This window comes from Pelodiscus sinensis, chromosome 6 (assembly GCF_049634645.1).
Source record: "Pelodiscus sinensis isolate JC-2024 chromosome 6, ASM4963464v1, whole genome shotgun sequence".
In the NCBI taxonomy this organism is placed as follows: Eukaryota; Metazoa; Chordata; order Testudines; family Trionychidae; genus Pelodiscus; species Pelodiscus sinensis.
Genome location: NC_134716.1, coordinates 111,360,383 through 111,377,986, shown reverse-complemented (window position 1 = coordinate 111,377,986; position 17,604 = coordinate 111,360,383). Strand labels below are relative to the sequence as shown.

At 38.1% G+C, this 17,604-nt stretch overlaps 1 protein-coding gene across 4 annotated transcripts in view; it reads right to left on the bottom strand.

The window, feature by feature from the left end:
- Positions 1-8,540: 8,540 nt before the first annotated feature.
- Positions 8,541-17,604, bottom strand: part of TXNL1 (thioredoxin like 1) — a 34,026-nt gene continuing 24,962 nt past the window's right edge. For 2 of the 4 annotated variants that reach the window (XM_075932631.1, XM_006116575.4), the window contains one exon: positions 8,541-10,691. In XM_075932631.1, coding sequence (XP_075788746.1) covers positions 10,662-10,691 — 30 coding nt within the window. In that variant the 3' untranslated portion in view covers positions 8,541-10,661. Of the gene's footprint in view, positions 10,692-10,722; positions 13,181-17,604 lie in introns of those variants that run through there. The other 2 variants (XR_012904973.1, XM_014570215.3) reach the window with 2 other exon arrangements.

Genomic DNA, 17,604 nt, shown 5'->3' with positions numbered 1-17,604 from the left:
GTTTAAAACAGTATATGTTTGTATTTATACAAAGAAATTGTATATAGATGTGTACATATACATGTGTTCTCACTGTTAATGTACATTGTGGAGCTAATATTTGTAAATTAGTCAGGTCCTACACAGAGATCCAACACGTCAAACTCTATTTAACAAGGTTGTCTTTAATTTAAAAATCAGCAAGAAGCTTTACCATATGGATAATATAAGGGTAATGTTCACTGAGATCTTGATGTGATTTCTACCAAAGCAGATGGGTTTAAACATTCGAAATAGGGAAGACTTTGTGTGCTCTGTAGCAAACTTGACCTAAATTCTATGGCAAGGTGCTGCAGAATTGAGAATTTGTGGCCAGTGTCCTCATATATTTTAAAAAATGATGAAATAAATATTAGTTGACTACTTTCAAACTGAATTATATTTGTTTTATACTTCCCCTTTAATGTTCAGTGTCTTGCAGAAGTTTGCATTTTCAATACATAACTGTAAGATGGATATTTGTAGAAGTTGGAGATTTTGGCAAATGAGTAGGCTCCTGGCACCTGGTGGGACATAGGAGGGAGTTTGCAGATTGTGATATAAATGTATTAGCTGGATGTTTCTGCTAAACTGATCTGCAGTGGAAATTGGCATGATAATTGTCATCATTCGTTTTCACAGTCAACACCCCGTTGAGATGACTGGGGCAATTCACTCCTCTTAGAGATTGTCTCAGGCACTCCTACAGACTCAACCAGATATCACTGTATCTCTTCAGTTCATATTTTAAAGGATTCCTATAAAGCCATTAGGTGGCTAGAGAGATTGTAATGAAAACTTGGATTCTAGAATACATTTCAACACAGAGGAGGACTTCTGTGGCAAATTCCACTACCATAGGACCCTGAGAATACATGTTTTAAATGAACAAAATTTACTTGTAGATGTCTTTTAGGCTTCACTTAACCTGTTACATTGATTTGGTTTGATGGCAGGAGCATTTTTTTAAAATGGAGGCCATAAGTTCATATGCAAAAATTGTTATACAAATGGCGATTTGGGTGCCAAACTAACCTCTTGTATAGTCACTCAGCTTGCATGTATTGTCAGCAGAGGTACTTTTCAGGATGCACTGTCTACACATAGACCTGAATATCTCCCATTTGAAATTTTGGGTCTGCAGTTCTCAACTCAGTTTCAGTAAATGCACTGAATCATATTTAGCACTTAATTTGTGTCTGACTTGCCAGAGCTGAGCCCTGGCACCTCTAGGCTTGGCAGTTCATAGCCTCGACACCTCTGCGCTTGCCGTGTCAGTTATGAAAGTAAAGAAAAAAAACTGTGAGAGCCTAGACACCTAATTATTTGAGGCCTGGCACCTCTTTCATTACAAATTAAGCACTGATCATATTAAATATGACTACTGCTCATTTGTAAGTGGTGTGATTTACATAAGGTTTGTGATTAATTCTACCAACATTTCCTTTACATACAATAGAAAAAACAAGCCATGCTTTGTCCACTGGATATCATCCATGATCTTATGATTTGTATTCTGAAATCCCTGCTTTTACTTTTCTCACCAGCTATCCTCTCATTGTCAGACTTTTCTTTCTAAGAAAAAGCTTGAATATTTTTTCCCCCTTCCCCACTTCCTGCATAGTTAAATCTAACCTGAAATGGCTCTTCAACTTTTAGTCTCTCTGCTTTATCATTGTTCACTTCTTTCTTTCCCTAGAACATGCTTCTCAAATAACTGCCCCAAATTACTGAAGTCTATGGTCTCTTTTTGTTTAGTTTCATTACTCGCCAATGAACCGTGAATGACAAACATCTTTATAATAAACACCTTTTCTTCATAATAAACACTCTCAGTCCTCCATCGTTACTCCCCTCCCTTAAGCCTCTTATTTTCTGCATTCAACTTTAGATATCCCACACATTAGAAACCCAAATCCATATCCCCTTCTCTCACTTTGTCAACAAACACATCCTCAGAAATACTGGGATTCCTGTCAAGTTGAATCCAGTTAACGTTTTCTGTCCCATCCTATCCATGGACTTGTTTAGATCTCCAGCTTCTATCAAATGAACTCCACCCTTTGTAAGATCCTCCCTTCTGTCAGGGACCCTTAAATCCCCATATCTTCAGTTTATGACTCCAAGACTCCCTCCCCTGACTCTACAAAAGCAATCAAACCATGCTCTACATAATCATAACCTACTATTTCCATATGCTCATTCTCCTGAAAATTTGGCCACAACGCCCCTGTCCAACGTTACTGTAATTTAAATACCTTATTTGTGTATAGTCTGTGGTGAAGCAATCAGATATTACTACTTGTATGGAAATGAGATTTAAAAAAAAATTGAAATAGAAAACTTGCTCAAACTATCACACAGAAAAATAAAGGGAAAATCACACAGAAAAATAAAGGGAAAATTTCCAAACAGCTAAAGAAAATTTTGACTATACAAAGTACCCATGTAGAATTGCAGTGAATGTATTTTAAATGTTCTGCTAGTGACATCTAGTGGAGAAAGTAGGCAACAATATTTATTATAAAACAACAAATAGTCTAGCAACACCTTAGACACTAGCAAAACACGTAGATGGTATCATGAGCTTTGGTGGGCACAACCCATTTCTTCAGATGAATGGTGTTATTAATGGTCAAATTTTTAAATAAATAGCAGATGGGGTGGAGAGAAGGAAAAAGAAGAGGGAAAAAATGGAAAAGAATAGTCAGTGTCCATGCTACAGCAAGGAGATAGAGAAGGTATTAAGTGTTCTTAAGCGCCCATTGTTTGTTTTTTTATGTCATTAGAATACGGAAGGTAGCAAGCCATCCACACAACAAAAGACATTGAATGGATGGCTCCCTACATTCCACATCCTAATGACATAAAAAACAAAACAATGGGTACTTAAGAACACTTAGTACCGTCTCTGTCAGCTTCATGTAGCCTGGCTATTAATAACTGACTATTCTTTTCCCTCCCCCTTTTTTTCCTTCTCCCCCCACATCTGCTATTTATTTAGAAACTGGACCTTTAATAACGCCATTCATCTGAAGTGGGTTGTGCCCATGAAAGCTCTCTCCATCTACATCTAAGGTGTTACGAGAATATTTGTTGTTTTATAATAAATATTGTCTTTAAGGTGTTGCTAGACTATTCGTTGTTTAAGTTTTTCCAGTTACAGACTAACAAATATTATTTATTATATTTCAGCACTGCATGGGAACTGCAAAACCAGGGCTTTATTTTGCTAGCTGCAGTAGGCCAAATAATAGGTCTTGCCTTGAAATTCTTATAATTTGGGTGCATTTTATAATTATTTATGTTAGTCACTAGAGCAATGGTTCTTAACCCCAATGCAGCCTGCACCCCTTTGGTTCTCAAAATATGTTCTCACACCCCTTATTAAAAATCGGTGAAGTAGGTCAGTTTTAAACCTAAGATATAATATAAAAATCTGGCATATCTCGCACCCCCAGAAAGGACATCTCACATCCCCAAGGGGTGCGTGCACCCCTGGTTAAGAACCACTGCACTAGGGCATGAGCTAAAATTCAGTGCCATATGGACTATTGCCAAATCAGGGTACAAATTATTTATCAAGGTCTCAAATATGAAATTGGATTAAAAATAATGTGATTACAAAACCAAACCATCTCTATTTTGAGCAAATCTGCAGATGGGGGAAGGAAGGAGGGGGCAGTTGCCCTAAGGCTCCACAATTCAAAAGGGCCTACGTTCACAGGAGCTGCAGTGGACACAGCCCTGGGTCCTTTAAATTGCACTTAGAGCACATACTCAGCCCAGCTCTCAGAGTTGGCTGCCCTCAGCCCCACCCTCTTTGCTGAGGCCTGCCTCTTCTTAGAGTACAGAGCCAGCCTCCCTCACCCCCATCTTGCCCAGGAGACCGGCAAGTCTGTCGGCAGTACCTGTTATTTACCTATGGGCTACATCTAGACTACATCCCTTTTTTGTAAAAGGGATGTAAATTAGACGTATCGCAATCCTTATCGGGATCTTTCAGAAAAGGCTTTATTTTCCACAAGATTTAAATCCCCGCTTCATTAGCAATTGCGATACATCTAATTTACATCCCTTTTACAAAAAAGGGATGTAGTCTAGACATAGCCTTGGAGTTTGACTTTTGGGTACACTTGAATCACATTTTCAAGATTTTCTCTGGAATCATAAGAGCCAAGAACAGTTTTTTAAATGAAAGCTGGAATTCTTGCATATTGACATAATTACATGGGCTTTAACACAAATTCACTGAGCATTTCAAGACTCATTATAATCAATGTTGGCAACATGATTTACCAGAAAAAGCTGATTTTCTAAAGCACCAAAAGGTGATTTAATTTGTCTCTATTTCTATTATTTTGATCCATTTCTAGTTTGTAATACATGTTTGTTTGTTCACTTTAAGATTACCCTTTTCTTTAATAGTAAAATATGCTGCAATGTTCACAGATTGGAAGTTCTGCTTTGAACCTAAATTTATGATCAAAGGATGGAGATATGGGAGTCTGCTTCAGTATGGAACCATCATTGCTCTTTGGTAATATTACTTTGGTAATATTAGCTTTGCCTTAATTCTCTTGAAACTATGTTGTGTTAAAAACAAACCCTGTATTTGCACACAAGGCAAATATTTAGGACTTGATCCAACAAAGAAATCTATAGCTAAGGGATTTTTATGGCTATGCAAACCTCATTAACTTCAAGGATCTGAACTCTTGAGTATTCTGATTATCATCTTAGCACCTAGAACAAGCCAGGAGAGATCTCTCTCTCAATCAAGCTGTGGTTCAAACGACAATCTTGGGGGCACTGTAGATTTCTAACATTAGTATTTTTATGTGGAAATTTATACACTTATTTAATTTTCCATTTATTTTCTTGGAAACTCCTCCCACCAAGGACCTACTCACATTCCATACCTACTCTGCCCGAGGCCCAAACTCATCCCTGTGATTTTCCCATTCCCCCAAAACCTCTCCACCCATGCCTCTTTGCCTCTCTCACCGAGATCCCCCTAACACATGCTTCTCCACTCCCACTGTTGGGGACAATTCTCAGGGAGAAGAGATGAAGCAAGGGCTGAACATCAGTGGGAAGAAGAGCAGAGCAGATGGGTAAAGAGCACAAGCAGGAAAGGGCTTTGGGGCAGAGCACAGGTGGGACTACAGTCTCGATACTCTTTCAGAGGCAGGGTTCCAAAGCCAGCAGGCTGGTTTGCATCCCATTTGGGGAGGCTTAGCCTCCCCTGGCCTTTCATAACCACCACCCATGTGAAGGAGACTTTGAACTAGGTTCAAAAGGAGCAGGTGACAAAAGTCCAGGGGTAAGCATTAAAAAAGGAGCCATTAATTAAGAGCTAGATAATGGGGCAAACATGGAAAATAAATAGGAGCTAAGAGGCAAATAAGTAGAAGGATCTTCTCAACATCTTCAGTGTCTACATACAAATAAAAGCAGTATGCAAACAGGAAGAAGTGGTAGTATTAGGACATAAGGTAAATTGGCATCAGACTTCATGGGGCAAATTTCATGATGAAACCCTATGCAGATACAATTGTCTATCCAGGGTACAGATATTCACAGACATCACTATCCACTGGTCTAAAGGGCTCCTGGCGACCAAGAGATGCTCTGGCCAAAGAGACGAGTGCAGTGCCATACCTCCCAGGAGCCAGTGCCATGTGCCAGCAGCTCCCTCACAGCCTTGTGGTTACATTGCTGCCAGTAAGATTGTTCCACACTGGACAGGAGAGGTGGTTCAAGGCAGGGCTAGCAGCAGTGCAGCCTGCATTCCCTGGAGATGCTGCAAGTAGCAGCACCAAACTCCTCCCCTTTGGCCAGTGTTTTGTGGGAGTAGAGCCCTGCTGATCAACAGATACTGATGTCTATCTACACAAATCTGCATCTAGGGGTAGACAATTGTACCCACACCAGGCTTTGCTCATGACTGGAATGTTAGGATATAGGACTTCAGCTTGTTCTGGAACAAGAAAGGTGGTGCTGCATTATAGATCCAGAGAATGGAGAACTGTTCTGAAGTCCAGAAAGTAGTGAGAAACAGGTCAGTTGAAAATTTCCGGGTGAAAATTTACAGAGGAAAAATATGGGTGACCAAGTCAGGCAGAAAAGGTGGTGAAGGCATTTCTAGAAGAGAGAAGAACAGCCAAAACAATACCTGCTAGTAACAGAGGATTTTAATCATGTGGACATCTGTAATTTTACTACAAAGTAATGTAGTAAAACTCAACATTTCTAAGCTCTTGGTATGTATTTGGGATAACTGTTTCAGAAAGCAGAAGATGGAACCAGGGGAACAGCCACTTTAGAGGCGATTCTGATCAACACGGAAGAATTGTCTGTGAATCTGAAGGCATATGGCAATTCCATTGAACATAATGAAAGGGCAGAATTTATTATTCTAAGCAAAAAAGGAATGAGAGTAGCAGAATAAAGATAATAAACTTCAAAAAAGATGTTAACAAAAAACTGGTAAATAAGGTCCCATTGGAAAAAAACATCTAAGAAAAGAATTCAGGAGAGCTGGCAGTTTTAAAGGAGACCGTATTAGAAGGCACAACAGCAAACTATCCCAATGTGAAGAACAGATAGGAAGAATGAGAGGCCAACATGGCTCCATCAGCAGATCTTTGACCTGAAAATCAAAAAGGAATACTATCAAAAGTAGAAACAGGTCAAAATAAGGAAGAATACAGAAGAATAGCACAAACGAAGGGACCAAAAAAAAATCAGAAAGGATATAGCTAAACTATATTCCTCTTCCGAAAGGAATGTAAATAAGCTGGATTGAAAATGCAAATGAAGCGCAGATTTACAAATCTTGTACTTCATTTGCATAATCGCCTGAGTGCGCTTTTTCGAAAAAGAAACCACAGTCTAGATGGGGTTCTTTTGAAAAAAAAAAAAGCCCCTGCTTTTCAAAAGAATCCACCTCATTTTTCAGGAGTACATACAACCCCACAGTCTAGATGGGGTTCTTTTGAGAAAGGTTTTCCCCCGTTTAGACTGGTTTCTTTTTTGAAAAACCCTTTTTCAAAAAAAGCACTCGTGATTATGCAAATGAAGCATTTGATTTGTAAATCCACACTTCATTTGTACTTTTGATTGGGCTCATTTATATTCCTCTTGGAAAAGGAATATCGTTTAGATGTGCCCAAAGACTAAGGCACAATAAGGGGCAAGGGACATAAAAGGCAGTAAAAGTTTCTTTAAATACAGTAGGAACAAGAAAAAAAAGCTTAAGTTCTTCTTCCAGGGAGAGTTGGCAACTGATGACAACAAGGCTAGTTAATATCTTTTATGCATCAGTCTTCATTTAAAAAGTTAATGGTGACCAGATACTTAACACAATTTTATTACCAAGGTGGAAGGGAACTCCCTGCCCAATTTTGGGTTGTGAACAGGTTAAAGAATATTTAGGTAATATTTCTACCACCCAAAGGGGTCGCAGAAGTTTATCACTGTGGACATTTTAAAAGGTTAGAGAAACACCTGTCAGGGATGGTCTCTAGATTATATGTTGCCCTGCCATGAGTGCAAGGGACTGGACTAGATGAAGTCCTATGATTCTATAAGGGTAGAGATGTTCAATTGAACAGGGCCTGATGAAATTCATCCTAAAATATTTAAACTATATAAAGTAATATAAAAAGGAATATTTGAACTATTAGCAATTAACTTAGTACTGAAGGACAAATGAAGTCCCAGAGGACTGGAAAAAAGCAAGCATTATACCTATCCTTAAATAAGGGAACAAAGAATGCTGGGAATTATAAATTGATTAGCCTGATTTAATATCTGAATTAATAATGGAACTAAGCAATTTTTAAGCACTTAGAGGATAATGATAGGAATACCATCATGGATTGGTCAAGAAAAAAAATCATGAACTCCCCTAATTTCTACCTTTGACAGCATTACTGGACTAGTGAAGTGCAAAGCAGAGAGAAAGCAGTAGGTATGCTGTAACTTGATTTGAGTAGTGCTTTTAATAGTCCTGTGCATCACTTTCATAAGCAAACTGGGGAAATCCACTCTGAAAATACTATAAGGTGGGGACACAGCTGTTTTAAAGACTGTACTTAAGGAATGGCTATCAATGGTTTGCTGTTGAATTGGGATGACATAGCTTGGGGGCGAGCACTTGAACTAATGTTTTCATTAATGATTTTAATGAAAGTGATTAGTCCTGTGGCACCTGAGAAACGAACAAAAATATATATAGTATTATGAGCTTGTGTGTGCAAAATCCACTACAGAAGAGAAGTGAGTTTTACCCACATTTGTGTCTAAGGTGTCACAAGACTACTCATTTTTGAAGGTACAGACTAACAGTTACCCATCAGACTTTTGAGCATGCACTGGAAAAGAGAATGAGGAGTATACTTATAAAAATTGCAAACACCTCCCATTATGGGATGTAAGCACTTGAACACAATTATAATTCAAAATAATTTTGACAAATTAGAGAACTGGTTTGAAGTCAGCAGCATGAAAAAAAATCAATGAAGGGCAATTTAATACAATTAAGAAAAGAATACAAATACACATTCAGGAATAATTGACTAGCTATAATACTAAAAGAAGCATGGGGCTGTACAGGATTACAAATTAAATGGTCAACAGTGTGATGCAGCTTAAAGACAGTGAATATTAGTGACTGTTGCTTAAGGTAGCCAACATTAGACTCCACTTAGTGGGCATGGCATTTGGATGATTCCAAAACACACATAACCACATGCTAGATGGAAAACTAATTCTAGTTTATTTAGAATAGTCAAACATGGATCAAATGTGAGGAAGCAGCTTTCCATATTAAGAAATCAATTACTCAAAGCAATAACCAAAATAAATGACTTTTCTACTATATAGCCTTATACGCATGTTTGTTTCAACAATTAGGTTTATTTTAGGACCTCTTTCTCTAGAAGGGAAATTATCAGAACTTCAGCTTTATATGTTTGATATGCATGATTTTAATAACTCTTTCCATCAACTGAACATATTACAATTACCTCTAAATATTTTAGATCTATTTACATTGTATATTATGGAAAGTACGCACCATGCAACCAATGAAGTCACAGAAGAGGCAAATATAAATTTGACCTTTTACAAAGATGAGAATAACTAGATTATCAAATTCTTTCAGGTTTCAATAGTATGAGGTAAGTAATAGTTAAGATGAGGCACTTTAACAATAACCCAAAAGGTAATTAGTGTACAAAAATTATAAACAGTTATTCATATTGCCCTTGCTTATATTGAAAAGTAATTTTAAATTCTATATACAGTATCTCAGATGCCTCATTCCATTTAAGCAAAACACTTAATTACAAAGAAATCAAGGCATTAATGCCTTTAAATACGTACAATACAGATGTCTGAGTAAAGACGGGTATGTAGCAATACAGTAAAAAAAGTGCCTCAAATGTGGTTTGTGCACAATCTCAAACTTCCAAATAAAATGTGTATGCAGAGAAAGTCAGCTTGGTAAAAATGTGTAAATCTGCCAAACCAAAAAGGAACAATCCCTATTGTGTTCAAGAAAAGAATGCCAATTAGGATAGGATTTAATTCTTATTGGGATTTATTTTAATTAGAAATGTAACAAATTTAATTTTACAAATAAACTAATTATGCCAATTAAAAACCACTTAGTAAAACTTTATAGGAATTTATTAAAATTATTTGGTGCACTTTTCCAGGGAATTTTTGCAAAAAAGGTTTTAAACAATCAATTGCAGATGCCCATACTTTAAGGAATTCAGATTAAGATGCAAGAATGGTATCTGTAACAAGCACTTCTATATCAAGATTCAGAGAAAAAAATATAATGCCAATTAAGTTCAGCAACAACAAAGGGATCCGGTAAACTTACATGTATCAATAGTGCCTGGCCATCTCCTATTCTGTATACCCAATGGGAGGCTGGCTGGCTAACAAGTTCACAATTTTCCAGTAAAACTGGAGATATTTTGAAAGACTAGCAAGAATTTTGATGCTTAATGTGCAGTGAAGTATCATATCCTACTTTTAGTTTCAAACTGATGCATAACTTGTGACAAAAAAAAGTTAATAAGCAATGAAATATGCTTCTTCATCCTATATTTTTGGAAGGGGAAAGGAATACTTTTAGAAAAAAAATATACCCTTTGAGAAGTATCCATATTGTGTCAATGTTGACCACCAATTAGCACCAACTTAAAACAAAGTAGCTCTCAATTTTATTTTTAAAATGAACTTTGAGAAAACCAAATATGTTTTACTTAAATTTGACATTTTAAACTAAACAAACAAATGGCTACATTAAGTCTGTTTTTAAAGATAAGCCAGTCCAGTTTTGAAATTTAAATGCAACTATAGAAGAGTCTTTGTTATTACAATGACAAAATTAAACTTGGCAAAAGTAATGGATTTTATTTACAAATACATGTACCAAGATTACAACAGAAACACTCGAGTGAAACTTCATCTCTCAACAAAAGCAATGATTTATTGGTAATGGCATTAAATGAAACAATTTGACAGTCTCTGGCTATAGTCAAGCAATTATCCAGGAGCTGTAGATAAAGTGAAGATTCCAACTGATTGCAATAAGGCGATCCAGTGTCTCTTCCATCTTAGTGGCTCTCTCCTTTCTTGCCTACCACCTGATAAAGAAAAATAGAAAATAATCACTAATGAAAGTTAAGTTGGAAAACAAACTCCACAAACATTTTTATAAGCTCTAAACAAAATGTGATATTCCTCCCATGGTATTCATGGATTTTTCAGCACACATTCTAGTGCTGTAAACTGATGGAGCTATAAATTCCTGCAACGATTAAACATTGTGTGAGGAAATCCCCAATTTTTAGTATTTTTAATCCAGATAGTAAAAATCTCATTTGTTTGAGCAAGTTAGGAAAAAGCAAACAATCTACATATTTTTATTATTCACAAAACCAAGTTAGATATCAAGAATCAGATCTGAACACAAAGTTTAGTGGTAAGACTACCCCAAACCCAACCTTCTAGGCAGGAGATCAACTAGGTTTACATTAAGGATAGGTCTTTGTCAAGAAATGTTGCTTTAGAATTCAATTCAACACTGAAAAGTAAACAGAAGTGGCATAGCAGCATTCTACATTTATTGTCAATGACTGATGTCAAGTGTGCACATGGTCAGTGAAAATAATTCCTAACTGCAAGCTCTGCAAACAGTATGGAATCAGATTCAAGTTTAGTTCTTCCCTTTCTATACATCACCAGCAGTAAAGATTTAGAGGGCAGATTTGCCTTCTACAGACATCTCAATAGCTTTGAGGCTGCACACACAAGTAAAAAGAACTGGAGTTTAAACCATTCTTTGCTACACAGAAAGAAAGAATCCAGTTCACTTAGCTAAGATAAGTACACACAAGATAGGCAGCAGATTGGTGTGTAGTCACCTTTCAGACTAGAACTATATATTTGAATTTGACAACCCAGAAGTAACTGGTTACAAACTAAACAAATGAAGGGGGGGAAAATCATCCTCTGCTTTTATCTGCTTACCCTTCTAAATTTAGCACAATAGTACTGATAATGCTGAAGTCTTATTAAAATAGAGATTTTTACTTTTCAAAGCTGCTTGCTGTGGGAAAATGTGTTTACGGGATAGTATGGTTACCTTTGCTGTACACCTTGTTTCCCAAAGACACAGCATTTTCTCACAAAGGTTTATAGAACTCTGTACTTTAGTACTGGCTGAAAGATGAAGGTTGGTGAACCTGGTTGGAACAGTGATTATGTTCTGCTGTGACATGGGAGATCTGGGTTACTTTCCCTGTATTTCCTCCTTCGCAGGGTCTCCAACAGCTGAAAGGAAATGCCTTCCACCATTCAGCTGCAATTGTTTTCACACCAAAAATACCCCAATGGTGATTGAATTCCCTTGTAAAGAGATTTGGAATCTACTGGTCATTTCCTTCAAAGAACTGATGGCCAGGAGGATGCTCATTGAGCTGAAGAGCCTAATGCATAGGGCCAAGAGAATTCTAGTTGGACAGAAATGTTGAAGTGTCCAGAAAAAAAAATCATTCACTTGTTAAAGTATGATTAATCAAGTTAAAAAATATTAAACTTAAGCAAAATATGTATTTTGTGCATCTCAAACCCCAAGCACAGTGCCCAGATTTGGATTAAACTTAAAAACACTAATATCAAAGATTAAGATGTTAGCAGATGTGTATCATTCGAGAAATAGATCTATACCATTCAGAGGTGGGAATTGTCAACTTGCCCATGTGTATTACCTGCAAAAATTAAGCACCAGAATGGATAGTGTGTCATCACCGGCCAAAAAGATTTCCCATCTGTACCCCAAATAAAGGATGATTGTAAGAACAATATCTTAGATTTCTTGTAAAAATTATCTCCCTCTTGTCATTTACAGGTCACTTGCTATGACAGCTGTTTGTTAGCTATTGTACCTTAACTATGATTAGGTACTGCAATTCTGACAATTTTACAAATCTTTCAAATTAGATTTTTTTATTATGTATATAACTGCTTGACCTGATTGGCCCAACAATGGCAAGGAAATGAATTTGTGATTTGCTGAACATATTACCACCAAAAAATTGGCCAACTAGATCGGAAGTTTGGAACTGTAACTATAGATGAAAAAAACCTGAAATTGTCTTCATAACAGATTACACCTTAAAAGCAAAGTAGACTGTTATTCACCATACATTTTATATAACAAATTAAAAAACTTGACCAAGTCCCAAATTGCATCTCAAATTGTTTTACAGAATTAAAGATGGACTATAAAAGTCTCAGAAAACAAGGTCTAAAGCATTATGTAACAAATCTATTATCTAGTTTTAATGTTAACAAGCATAAAAATTAAGAAAGCAAAGTTGTGAGAGAATCTCTTAAGATGGGATAAAAGAAGATGAGTCAATGAAGCAGAGAGGTACAGGAAAGCTGTTCCAGAGCACAGGATCTGCAGAGAAGGCTCTTGCCCCACTGGTGAGATTGTGGAAAGGGTGAGACAGATGGTAGATGAGCAGAGGGAACAGGGAAGGGTGTAGTGCGAGACTAGGTCAATCTTAATATTCATTTTTAAACATTTTCTTCTGCATTTTTAGTTCTTTGGGGCTGGGAAGTTAAGCTGAAAAAACAAAAACAAAATGTTAGAATAAAAAAACCACAACAACAGCCTGGTGTGCAGTTAAAGAAAAAATGAAAAGCTATGATTATTTTGGGACTTTGGAACCTATGTTTCACATGCACCTAAGTCCTCATTCCAAAAAGGAACAGTTACTTATAAGGGTTCCAGAAAGCGGATATTAATGGGTAATGAATATAAAGTGAAATCTATTTTAAAAGCCTTCTCGCATGAAAGAAAGTAAGATCCTCCTTCTCTTCACATAATTGGCCTGCAAGTTCACCACAACATTCAATAGCAAGATACCGACAACTTCTAAGTTAAATGGGAAATAAAATAAATCCATTTTGACCAATCTTACTTGGCTGGCCTGACTAGCAGGGTAACACCTAGAAAAGTCTCTGGAAGAAAACATTTTAAAAGTAATCTGCCACAATAATTGTCATTTGTATTACAGATATGGTAGTTTTAAGTAATAAATAGTTTAAGGGAAGATCTAGATGTTAACATATCTATGATGTCCTTCCCCCTCCATCTTATTAAATTCATAAAGATGGCAAATAACGCAAGGATTTCAAGATGTATTCTGACTATGCATTGACCTTCCAGGAAAATAGAAGATTAAATTATTTTATTTACACTCTGCTGCTGCTCATGATGTCACAAAGCAGGGCAATAGTCTCTTTTCTTCCCTGCCACTAGGGGTACGTCTAGACTACATGCCTCCGGCGACAGAGGCGTGTAGATTAGGGTACCGGACATAGTAAAATGAAGCGGCGATTTAAATAATCGCCGCTTCATTTACATTTACATGGCTGCCGCGCTGAGCCGACAAACAGCTGATCAGCTGTTTGTCGGCTCAGCGCGATAGTCTGGACGCTCCCCTGCCGACATCAAAGGTATTTGTCGACCACCCAGGTATGCCTGAGTGAGGCATACCTGGGTGGTCGACAAATACCTTTGATGTCGGCAGGGGAGCGTCCAGACTATCGCGCTGAGCCGACAAACAGCTGATCAGCTGTTTGTCGGCTCAGCGCGGCAGCCATGTAAATGTAAATGAAGCGGCGATTATTTAAATCGCCGCTTCATTTTACTATGTCCGGTACCCTAATCTACACGCCTCTGTCGCCGGAGGCATGTAGTCTAGACATACCTTAAGATTCAGTTTGCCACAATCTACTGAAGTTCTATAAACATTTAACAGTTCCTACTTCTCATCAGCTAAAGTCAAGTTTGAGGACAGGGAGGTTTATTCTACATCATATTATTAAAAGCTGTGTTTATTCTACATCATATTATTCATTGACCTAACATTAATAGCTGGATCCCTGTGTCACAGTTAGCTTCTGAGATTAAAAATGAAAGATCAATCAGCAGCTGCCCTGCCTGAGTCTGGCTATGCTGGAGCACACCAACAGTGCTCTGACAGGACCCCAAGCCTTGTGAGTGGCATGGTAGGGCTCTGGTTACCCCAGTAGCATTAGAGCACCCAGAGAGGGACCCTGGCTGCTACAACGCTGCTGGGCGGGCATCCTGGAACCTGACTCTGGCTGCCATTTGCCAGACTGATAACAGTATATTTTAATTGTTTAACTGGTTAATTATTTTAATGTTTATTAACATCCCTAGTACTTTAAATGCAAACAAGATGTTCCCTCCCTGATAAACTATAGTATAAACACAATAAGTTATACAAAGTGTTAAGACAGTACAAACTGGTAAAAAGTAAAGCATCTACTGTGAGCACTCATTTTACGAAGCTGTTATAATTATACATTAGAATTAAAAGAGCACAATGGAGCATAATATGAGCCCTAATTGAAATTAGCAAGAGAAATTAAAATAGTGCATTCTCAGTTCTACAGGTAACTGTGCATATGAAAAGAAAATGGATTTTGAAGTTTTCCAGATAAATTCTTAGCCGCCGCCGCCCCCCCCCCCCCCCACACTTTAATACAATGTCCAAAGATATGTTAAAGTAATACAGCTAGAACACAAGAATGGCCATACCGGGTCAAACTAAAGGTTCATCTTAGCCCAGTATCTGGTCTTCCAACAGTGGCCAATGCCAGATGCCCCAAAGGGAACAAACAGAACAGGAAATAATAAAGCTATAACTACTCCTCTCACATTCTCAGCCTCTGAGGCTAGGGACACCATTACTATCCATCTTGGCCAATAAGCATTGATGGACCTATGCTCCACAAATTTATCTAGTTCTTTTTGAACACTGTTAAAGTCCTGGTCTTCACAACATCCTTTGGATAAATTGCAAAAAACCTGGAAATGTAAAAATTAAAATTGTGGGAACTGTACCTTCTCCAGACTACACATCCCACATGTTACCATAAACTATTAAATTACATATTCAATGATTAAACACACAAAGAAGAAATATTACTGATGCATATACACATTTAATTTGATGAATAAATTTTGTCCTAGAAGTATTGGGCCAAATTCATATTTGGTTAAATCAGTCCTTAATTTATCCCTTCACATTTTGCATTTCCTGACTGGTTTTAACAGTGCAAACTTTAATGTTAAATACTTTATCTAGTTTTATATTGTCTAAACCAGTGATGCCCAACGCGGTGCCCGCGAGCGCCATGGCACCCGCCGGGGCATTTGTGTGCGCCCACCGACAACCTGGGCCGGCGCCGCCCGGGGCGCACGGGAAGCGCTGGCCCCAGGCGTGCGACATGCACGGGCACCGGGCGCGCGGCGCTCAGGCGGCCCCAGCCCCGGCCCTAGGGCACATGCCGGCGCCGGGTGCAAGGGCATCCCAGTCCCCTGGCATGCTCCCGGACCCGCTGCCCCGCCCCTACTCGCTCGGCGCGAGTGGCTCTGCCCCCGGGCACCTCTAAAGGTTGGGGACCACTGGTCTAAACGGAAGTCAGGGATGCACAAGTACATTCCCTCATACTTAGAAATATGTATTCTTTTACTGCAGCACTTATGTGTACACTTCAGGGAGCATGCATTCAGTTGGACTTCTGGGAAACTCTTGTGTTGCTCTGGTAAATAACAGCTGTCTACCAAGTAGCAGCTTTAGAATCTGCTTTCCACAGAGGCAAGGACTGACATTTGGAGTCACTCAACCAAACCAGAACACAAAGCAAGAGATGCCTGAAGAACTGTAGCAGTTCTACGTGCTTGCACAGCTTTATGAAGACGTAGTCAAAACTGAATATGAGAGAGCCAGTGAGTGGATTAAAAAAAAAAATGGAAAGGTGACAGATGGCCCTAGAGGAGAGTCCAGACAGAGGCAGCAATTTGGTACAACTTTTGCTGTATCACAAACCACACAGCTTAAAAATCAGTGGGTTTTTTCCCCCCCAAAACTTAGCAAACATACACCTCATTGAGCACTACTTATACAAGCCTGAAATCCAGTTCATTAGTGAATAAAAGTGTGCCTGCATTTTTAAAATGCAAAAACACACATTCTCATTTTCGACTCAAATTAAAATTTTCTTCAAATAGTGAGAAAGATCTCCTGGAATGGAGACCAAGAAATCAGTTTGAAAGTGAATTACAGATTATGAAACAGAAAAAAATTATAAAAGAAACTCTTATCAAATTATTCTAGAACTCTGTAAAACGAATTCAACACAAATAGTGAAAGTCATTTAAAAAAAACAGAACAGATGTCTTTTGGCCATTCATTGCAATTGGTTGGTAAGACTTGTCTACATTTTTCTTCTGGTTTTTGAGCCAAATGAAGACTCTGTATTAAATGGTTCTAAATCAGTAATCCAATCAATTTTTAACATTTAAGGCATGCTTTTCAATCACTCTAAAATTTAAGAACTGAACCAAATGTTAAACATGCCAGTTCTGAAGGATCACATTCAAACTCCTGGTCATAAATTTATCTGTAAATCCTTTGAATACTAAATGTTATCAATAGGGATGTGAAAAAGTAACTGAAACCATGGGCTCCTCAATTAACCTTCACAGTGCTGGCTTCTTGTGCTCACTGGCTCTTGGGGAGCCGCCTGTTCCCACCTCCCCTGCACTGCTGCCTCTGAAGGCTTAAAAAGCTGGCACCCCACGTGCACTGGCTCCCAGGGAGCCAACTACCGCCCTGCATGTAAGCGTGTAACAGCTGAAATTTTCAATCGTTACATGCATTTTAACATTTAGAACAAGCAGCAATGGGCTTAAACTGCAGCAAGGGAGGTTTAGGTTGGAGATTAGGAAAAAGTTCCTAACTGTCAGGGTAGTCAAACACTGGAATAAATTACCCAGGGAGGTTATGGAATCCCCATCTCTGAAGATATTTAAGAGTAGGTTAGATAAATGTTTATCAGGGATGGTCTAGACCGTATTTGGTCCTGCCATGAGGGCAGGGGACTGGACTCGATGACCTCTCGGGGTCCCTTCCAGTCCTAGTATTCTATGATTCTATCCCTAGTTATCAA